Source organism: Phoenix dactylifera, chromosome 12 (assembly GCF_051530095.1).
Source record: "Phoenix dactylifera cultivar Ajwa chromosome 12, Ajwa_hap1_PhDact_Kaust_v1.1, whole genome shotgun sequence".
In the NCBI taxonomy this organism is placed as follows: Eukaryota; Viridiplantae; Streptophyta; class Magnoliopsida; order Arecales; family Arecaceae; genus Phoenix; species Phoenix dactylifera.
This window is the reverse complement of record NC_143201.1, coordinates 6608276-6617856: the sequence shown is the minus strand read 5'-3', so window position 1 is coordinate 6617856 and position 9581 is coordinate 6608276. Positions and strand designations below refer to the sequence as shown.

Sequence of the window (9581 nt, the reverse complement as noted above, 5' to 3'; positions counted from 1 at the left end):
GTTGGATTATCTTGACCGGACCTTTGGGAATCGCCTCGTGGTCAGGGCTGCTTTCCTTCACCTTTTTCTTATACTTTCCATTATTTTCCTGAATTTTCGTTGATATTGTCTAATTGTTGGAGCTAAATTCGTGTAGAGCTAGAATTGTTTAGATAGGAAGATGTCCAATGATAGGACATTGCAATATGGTCTATATATGAGGATTTTGAAAAGGATTTTTTGAAATATTCAAATTTGTCAAAGTACTTATGAGATAAGTAATATTTCATTTTTTCTAAATTTATTGGCAAATTATAAAATTTTGAGTCATACTATTGATGATGCATGAATTTGATGAATGATACTTTATTATTGAATATTCTTGATTTTGGAATATTATGATGATGTATGATTAGAAATATTGAACATGTTTGATCGATTTCATTATCGCATGATTTTCTATATTTTTGGTCGAATTGAAATATAAAATTCTATAATTATTTTGAACTCTCAACCTGACTATATTAAGAAACCTACTAATAGGCGCTAATACGTTAGCACTTGATTAGTCCTGAAAGATTTATGCTACAAGAAGATGCACGGCATATTGCAAGCAAATACGTGGTTATGAAGGACTTTGCTACAAGATAATGTATGGCACATCATAAGAAGATGCACGGTATTATGTAGGGGTGGCAAACTATGACCCGACCCGCCATAAGTAGGTTTGGGTTTGGTCTAAATAGGTTCGGGTCGTAAACAGGTTGACTTATTTAACCTGTTTATTAATTGGGTTGGATACGAATTTTAGACGTCTGACCCGTTTAACCCATTTAACCCGTTTAACCGTTGGGTTGATAGAAGATAAAGGCCACAACCCACAAGACCTAGAGCCGGCCCAACTCCCCTCAGCCCAATTTCTCCGCGTCGGCCCGATTTGGTTTTTCTTTTTAGTTTTCACCGCTCAGCCATGATTTCTGATTTGGCCATTTGGGGGACTTAGGGACTAGGGTTTGTGACAAGCGCCGCCCGAGCTCTCTACTCTCTCGTCTCCCCTCTTCTCCCCTCCGACTTTGCCCTCTCCTCCCCAGCTCCCCCTTGCCGACTACTTCTGCCTCCCCGTCAACGGCGAGTCGGCGACCACGACTACATCGTGCCCCTGATCGGCCGATCCCACTCTCACCTAGGATGAGATCATCGTGCATACATCACCCTGTCGAGGCCCCCCGCGGCCACATCGACACCCCCCTCCTTCTTCCTCCTCGGCTAGGATTTTTAGAACCCACAACTAGTGCCACATGAGAGAGTAGCTGCAGCTTCTTCCCGGAGCAAGGTAAACCGTAAACCCTAACCCCTGTTTCCTTTTACCCCATGATAACAAAATAAAAAAAAAAGAAGAGGAAGAGGAAGGGGGAAGGAACCTACCTAGGATCTCTGGTTGTGGATCCGCCGCCGCGCTTGATCGCCGCCGTAACCGCAATTATCGACGGCCGCTCTAGGATTCTTCCTTCCCTCCTCTGAGGGGTTCTTTTTCTTCCCTTGCTGTGGGTAGGCAAAGCAGAGAGGATTCTTCCTCCCCCTTCTGCTGAGGCCGTGACTTGGTCGCAGGTGGAGCTGCCGTGATGAGATCTGGGAGAGGAGCCGCCGGCCCCTCCCGGATCTCATCAAATCTTCAGACTTCGATTTCTGAACATCAGAGAGACTTCTCTCTCTCTCCATCGAACCCCCCATCTCTCTCTTTCTCTCTCTCTCTCTCTCGCCGGAAGCAACCCCACCCAGCCACCGACCCACCCTCCCATCTCACTGTCTCCATTTGGTTAAACGGGTCGGGTTACCTGTTTAATAAATAGGTCGGATTCAGGTTATAATTTCTGACATATTTATTAAACAGGTCGGGTTAACTTTTTTGACCCGTTTAACATCTGACCTAATCCGTTTATGTCCGACCCGACCCGATTGCCACCCCTAGTATTATGACCCTGCCACAGAAAAAATATGGTCATAGTTTATAATTGACAAGATGAACTTAATTTTTTGAAAGAATTTGGATTTATAAACAAAATTTGAATTTTGAGAAAGATATGATTAACATGTATGATGTTTTGATAATGTTGCATATCTAAATTTAGTTTTTGAACTGATAAATTTGATATATTTGTTTTTTGTAAATTTATTAGTTATTACCTGATTAATCTAGTTGAAGTATTCATTGTTTACTGGGTTGTCTAGCTTATTGTTTCATATCTTACTATTTTTACAGATCTTGAGGACTAAGATGGCATGAAATATATTTTGGAAGAGTGATTAGAAGCAAAGTCTGATTTTTCTTTATTCTGGATTAGAGTTTCTTAAAGTCTGTTATAAGACCTCGAATGTTATTAAAATTTTGTGAGATATTAAAGTTTGAATTTTAGTTATTTAAATTTTGGTTCTATATAATTAATTGTTTATTTTGCTGCTTGCTTTATAATATCGTGTTGAGATGCCTTGCACGCTAGTAGGAAAGTTCTCAATGAATATGCAGCTATTGTAGCGACCCCTGACTCGCAATCTTAGGTTAGGGGCATAGCACTAACATTTGAGTATCTTGCGATATTAAAATTGATATTTATGAGTAAAATATTTAAAATTCCAACAAGGTTGGTAAGTTTATTGTTTACAAGAATCAAAGACATAATTTTTATATGAACAAAAGCATAATGTAGTAGATGTCTTGCATACAATTCATGATGTGTCCATAATTATATTTCTTTAACCCTTCAGTGAATCACCGAACAAGCAGGTGTGGTGCTTTCCCTTGATCCAGAACCAATAGAGGTAGTCATGGAGACATGTGCCTAAGTTACTCTTTAAACTATTCAAAATTGCAAACAGGAAAGAAAAAAAAAATCAATCTGCAACTTTATGTGGCTAGGGCGACTGGAATGGTGCAGGAGCCAGGATGTCATGCCAACTTCAGGTACTGTTTTTAGGATGTCTATTATTTTCCATCATATGAAGGTTTGAAGTCATGGAATTTGTTATGCACCCATGATTTTATTGTGTTTCAAAGGAAGTTGAGCTGAACTGTGCTTTGGAAAATAGCATTATTTTGTCAAATTTACAATAAATATCAGCCTGCTTGCGAGTAAAAGTGAAAAAGTGCTTCTAAAATATTATGTGTTATTGGTTAAAACATCCTTGAGGTAAACAATATTAGAAGAAACAAAAAACAGAGATGGTGAGAATGTTTTAGGAAGTAAAATACAAAAAGAAGGATTTAAAATCTAGTACCATCTCTTGTTTAATAAGTTTTAACATGGAAAGCTTAGCAGTCTTCAAATTTCCTCAAGTTAACAGATCCTAGAGGATGTCTCAAACAATAAAAAAATCTCTACTCATAAATGAGGGAAAAGGTTTTACCAATGTGAAATAGCAATAACAGCAAAGGTCTGATTCTGCTTTGATCATCATGGAAAAAGGATTTTTACATCTTTTATAATGAACAGTTTTGATGAGTAACTACTTTACTAACATTGACAGGCAGCCCTGCATATCTGTTCTTCTCAAGCCTAACATGCTAGTCCAGAGTTCCACCTCTTTGATAATTCTGAATTTCTTGAAAATTTACATTAAATTTATGAATTACTTATGGAGTACTAAGAGCATGCAAGAAGATGGTTATGAAGTAATAAAGAAGGTAATTCTCAATGTCTCACTCTGGCACAAGGAGCATATCAGAGCATATGGAGAAGGAAATGAGCGAAGGTTGACAGGGAAGCATGAGACAGCCGACATAAACACCTTCCCTTCTGTATGTGTTTGAACACTCGCATGTAAACTTACTGCTAGGAATACATCTATTTTGCTGTATACTTCTTTTAAGTTGACAATGTTTCACTCAACTTATATTTACGCATACTCGAGAAGGCAAGTCATGTCACGCCCCTAACCTGAGATCCGGATCCGAGGGCCACTGCAACCACCATATATTCATGAGGAACTCTCCCCACTAGCATGCGAAACATCTCAACCATTAATGAAGGGGATGTGATAGCCATAATTTATGCCTTGTCTCTCAGGGTGTGGCAAATCGTGGCTGCTCTATTCATGTGGGATGTGAAACAAAGAATGTGAGGATCTGTATAGGCATGCGTTTAGTCCCACATTGGTTATTCGCTGAGTAGATCTTGGGTACTTATATAGGACCAAGGAACTCAAATAATACCTTCGAGCTAGCCTTTTTAAGTGAAATCCTGAGTTATTACAAATAGTATCAGAGCGGATCCGGCTTATAATTTATATGGACTAAGGAACACTATAGCATAGGTATATTTGAATTGACTATGAGCTAATTGTGGTGTTTATTATTGAATTCGAATGGATTTGGATCCATAGCCTGATGAAGATGCCAGGGCTTAAACGGAATAAGTATGTGAGAATCCATGCGAGCGTGCGTTTAGTCCTACATCAGTTATTCATTGGGTAGGCCTTGGGTACTTATATCGGACCAAGGAACTCATATAATACCTTCCAGTTAACCTTTTTGGATGACGTCTTGGGTTGTTACGAGGAAGACAAGGCAAAGGTGTGTTTTTTGTCTAGAATGTTTACATGATTACCGAGGAGAAGCTGCTGCTTCCTGCTGATGCAAAATCTAGCTGTTGCTGCAAACCTACATAAATGTAATTGCACTTGTGACAACTTAGACCATGTTTTCTATATCTTATTTAGGCTACTTGGAAGATCGTCGTCCAGCTTCAAACATGGACCCATATGTGGTGGCTTCTATACTGGCGGAAACTAACAATTCTCTGGGACCTAACTCTTGAATCTGAGGCTCTTGCTGCTAAGAAGTCGCAGTTGCAGGTTTGAAGCTAGAAAGTGATTTGGAGGGGGGCATAAAGCAAAGATTATATGTCCATCCACTAGATACCACCTCTGTTCATGTTCTCTGATATCTTTTTAGTCTCTTTTTTTTTCCCTGGTGTTGCTGGAAATTGGACCCGGGGGTAATCTTCGGTCGAAGAGAGGGAGCGGATGTGAGTCCTCACGGCGGGGCGGTGGTCCGTCGGCGGGCGGCGTCCTCTGTCTGGGTGCCTGCACACGAACCGGTGGCCGGGTTTTCCGGCGCCGGCCCTCCGACGGTCAAGTCAGTGAGGGGGGCAAATAGTATGGAGAAGGAAGATAAACAGTGAATTTTTGGGGGTACCAATGTCCTTCCCCCCTTGAGAGGCCAAGGCTCCCTTTTATATGCGGGGGTCGGTTTACCTGTGATGTAACAGGGAGAGGCCGTAGTATGGCTCGGCATGTTGTTCAGGTCGGTGCTCGGTCAGGCGAATCATTGCACTGATGTTGGCGGTATGGCCGAGATCAGAGACTTATCATAGTCGACTAGACCCTGCTGGGTCGATTTGCCGTGGAGAGCTGGGGATCCGTAGATGTCAGGAGCCACGCGCATTTATTATGGAGTAAGCCGGAGATCCGCATTAATGGTGGAGTAAGCCGGAGATCCGCATTTATTGTTGAGTGTGCCGGAAGATTGCAGCGGCCATGCGCAAAAATGCCGGAGGGATGTTAGAGTACGGTCCTCGGACATCGGGGTTTCTCTTAGGTCGGAGGTCTCGGGGTCGGTCGTCTCGTGGCCGAGCGTTCCGAGGTCGGACGCCGACTTCTGCTGTCCGGGGTCGGAGGTTGTACGGCTTCTCTGGGGCATTTATGTCATTTGGGGGGAAATTTTATTCCCCCCAACACTACCCCCCGACTTCCGAGTTCGAGCAGCTTGTGGGGCTCGGACGTGGGAAGTAAAATCTGTCACTAAGGTTGGGGGGAAGGTCTCGCCCGCCCCCTTGTGCTTTCCGGAGTCTTCATGGTGAGATATGCGCCCTCGTCTCGAGGCTGCTTTATTCGGTGAGCTAATGATGGGGCTCGTATCATCATGCTTCTTGAATCGCCAGGATCATTTTACGGCGGATTAATGAGGGGGGACCTCGAGCTCGTCGAGGCGATGTCTCGATTCCGTAATCGACGCTTCTGGCTCATTAATGAGTGTGCCGTTACGGGGTTTGAAACGGACACGCGGCGCGGCCCGAGGTCGGACGCTTTCAATTTCATGTTACTGGATCATAATTCCGAAGAAGTGGAGGCCTCATCGGGGCTCCACGTGTCCCAGATCTTATTAAACGAGGGGAGCGGGGGTTACGTCCGCTCGTTCCTCAGGACGATTTGATTCTGTGGACCCATGATGAGGCCCCGAGATCCGATGGGACAACGCTTCGATTTCGTATCCGATTTATTAAACCGGAGTGAATACGGTGCCTCGGCTTCCGAGGTCGACACGTGGCGCAACTCGGTCGGGGGGATGAGAACCGACCCCGTCGATCTGGGCCGTCAGGGGGGTCCATATAAATCCCACGAGTCTGCCCTAAAGGTCTTGCTTGGCTGCCTCTTATTTTCGTCGTCTTTCCCCCCTGCTTCCTCCCTCAGCTGAATCTTGCTGGTGGTGCCCGGAGCGATTTCCGGCAATGTCCAGTAGGTTTTCTTCCTGTTTTCACTAGGGTTTCCTCTTTTTTCCTCCTCGTCAACTTCCATTTTCTACTCTTAATTTTTGCTCCACTCTTCCGTGAGAATGGGTTCCAGTCCCGAAGAGGTTGGGTCGAGTCTGTCGGGAGAGGAGCTGGAATTAATCCGCTCCCGCTTCTTCTTCCAGCCCGGGTTTCGCCTTGAAACCGCAGGGCCGGAAGACAGGGTGACGCAGCCGCCCCCAGGTCGGATCGCGGTCTACCGCGAGACACTTTGGGCGGGCCTGCGTTTTCCTGCCCATGAGTTCGTGAGCGACTTACTGGCCGAGTACCAGCTCGTCCCGGCGCAGTTAGCTCCGAACTCATGGAGGACCATAATCGGGTTTTTATCCCTGTGCCTCGGGCACGGGATCCCGATTTCGGTAGGCCTTTTTCGTCGGTGTTTTCTGTTAAAGAAAAACCCGGCGGACGTAGGGTGGTTGTACTTCGCCTTTCGGGGCGGTATGTCACTCTTCCGGGGCGCCCCTTCCTCGATCCACGAGTGGAAGAGGAAGTTTTTCTTTCTGGCGTCTGTGGCGCCTTGGGGGTTTGAGCCGAGGTGGGGACACCCACGGCTGAAGGCCCTCAACAGACTCTCCGAGCCCACGGGGAGGGAGCTGAGGATCCTAGACTCTGTGCGAGCCCTCGGGAGGGGCAACGACCTGACCGAGCTCCTGCGGGAGGACGCCCTGGCGAGCGTGGGTCTGAGCTCGGCGCGCCCCGAGGGTAAGGGCGGCTACGTTATTTTCATTCTTTGTCTTTCGCTTTTACTGCCACTGGCCTGACACTTAACAAAATTTTTGATTTCAGATATTCCCCGTATGCCGACCAGTAACACGTCGCTTTTTTCCCGCCTGAGGAGGCGGGAGGCCGAGGCCGGGGGGGCTAATCCCCAGCCTCGGAGGAGGGCGAGGACAGACGGCGCTTCCTCGTCGGCCGGGACGAGTGGCCCCGAGGCGGGGGCCCCTGCGGCCGACCCGAGGCGGGAGCGGGTGGTCAGTGGTGCGGGCCCATCGGCCCCTCCTTGCCCTGCCCCCCTTGTCCGGCGGGGGGAATCGTCCGTGGCCCGGCCGCAGCAGCCAGGACCCGGGCCTGCCCGAGGCCCCGAGGCGAGCGGCTCCGGGACCTCGGGTTCGATCGTGCCGAGTTCTTCCCGAGCTTTCCGAGAAGAGTCGGTTGAGCCGGACTCTTCCATTCCTGAGGGGAGCTCGGCCTTTCAGGACGTCGAGGTCGCACGCTCCATGTTGCGGCGTGCAGTGCTTCCAGCGGACCGGGCCGTGTTCCGGGGGATTTCGCTGGAGGAGGTCGCCGGCAGTGCTTACTGCAGCACGGCCCGGGTAAGTTCCCTTCTTAATTTTCCGGAGTTATTAGCGTGCATACGTGCCTTTCAACTCACAATACCCTCGCTTCTTCTCTTTTTTTTTTTTTTTTTCAGCATATTCTCGAGCTCGACACCATGGCGTTCCTCGCCCACGGGTATCGGGAAGAAGTTCGGCAGCTCGGCCAGCAGCTGGAGCCGGCCAAGAAAAGAATCGCCGAGCTAGAAGCGGTGTCGGCCGCTGCCGAGGCTCGGTGGGCGGCCACCGAGGCCGAGCGTCTTGCCGTGGTGGGGGCGCTTGAGGAGGAGAAGGCGGCTCACGCCATGACCAAGGCAACCATGCGCGGCACGGAGGCGCGCTTGGGGGAGGTCCAGGCCAGGGTCGCGGCCCTCGAGTATGAGGAGAGGGCCCTTCGCCTCCGACTCGAGCAACTTGAGGCCCGGGAGAGGAGGGCTCTCGAACGAGCCGAGCACGCCGTGGAGCTCTTCAAAGAGTCGCAAGAGTTCCGCGACATGTTGGAGGAGGAGACGGTCGACGGTTTCCTTCGAGGCTTCGAGAACTTCCGAGAGCAGGTGCGCCTGTACTGCCCTCAGTACGACTTCTCGACGGTCCGTCCGAGGGAGGACCGGGGCTGGGGGTCCGACGTGCGAGCCCTTCCCACCATCCTGACATCTGAGGCGGGAATATATGAGCAAGACCCCGCCGAGCCTTCGACGGGGGTAGCCGAGGCGGACGGTGTCATGGAGGTGGCTCTGGCGGCCGAGGCGGACGCTGTCCCGGAAGTGGTGCCCGAAGCTCCTGCTCCCGACCCCGAGCCTGTTCCGGAGGAAGGTCTTGAGGTCATCAATGTGCCGGACGACCCCCCGGATGTGGCTCCCGCCGCTTAGGACTTAGCATATTTTTCTTTTCTTTTTCATTGTATCCGGGGTCGGCCCTTAAGCGGCCGACTTCCAATTTTGTGATTGGCCTTCCGGCCCTTTGTTAATGAAAAAGTATTTTTGCCATTCCGTGTTCATCTTTCCCTCTGTTGTCATGACCGAGGCCAGGGCCTTAGCGAACCGCCTCGATGGCCTAGCTTCGCATTTTAATTTCCGGGCTGCTTAACGAAGTTGTCCTTCTTCCCGGGCTACATCTTAGCCTTCTCGGGTTCCAGTCATCCCGACGAAGAGGAGCTCCGAGTCTTGAGTTTTTTAGAAAATTTCTCTAAGTCCTATAGCTCGGATTTGGGAGTCGTGGAGGTCATTGCGTTTAGCCTTTAGGGGAGTCCCAAGGCGTCGAGGTCGGGCCTTAGCCCTTTAACTAAGACCGGACTAGGTCTGTGCGTGCCGCTAATCGGGGAGTTTAGTCGGGTCTCCGAACTTAACTCCAAACCCCTCAGAGGGAGCGCGGGCCAATAGGCAGGTCATTACCGACGGTTTTCGTAGTTATTGTTCTCGGACTCTGCCGAGGCTTCGGTGAGCAAGGCTGGGTTTCCAGAGATTGCCTTGGTACCCGCGTTTGGCTGGCACATTCGTGGCCGGGACCACTTTTTCAGCCGGACGTAGGAGTTTACGTCGAAGAGCCGAGTTGGGCACTAATTTATGAAATCCTCTGTACCAGTTTCGGAGGCTTGACGAACGGTGCATGCATAATGTAATTAGGAGGTCGACCCTAAGCCGACCCGTTAGAGAGGCCCGACTTTGGGGCGAGATAAGGCTCCAACATTAAGATTCCGCTCAGTAATATGTAAATAAAATTTGACAAG

General features: G+C 48.6%; 1 protein-coding gene and 1 long non-coding RNA gene across 2 annotated transcripts; both read left to right on the top strand.

Moving 5' to 3' along the window:
* Window positions 1–976: 976 nt before the first annotated feature.
* LOC149751519 (uncharacterized) lies at window positions 977–3935 on the top strand. The gene is made up of 3 exons (XR_016398061.1): window positions 977–1312; window positions 2240–2938; window positions 3502–3935. It is a non-coding gene; the product is annotated as an uncharacterized LOC149751519 (long non-coding RNA).
* Window positions 3936–7750: 3815 nt separating this feature from the next.
* On the top strand, window positions 7751–8724 carry LOC149751518 (uncharacterized). Its single transcript, XM_089926635.1, has 2 exons — window positions 7751–7855; window positions 7954–8724. The coding sequence occupies exons 1-2, from the start codon at window positions 7760–7762 to the stop codon at window positions 8722–8724; spliced, it is 867 nt and encodes a 288-aa protein (XP_089782761.1). The 5' UTR covers window positions 7751–7759.
* Window positions 8725–9581: the final 857 nt, after the last annotated feature.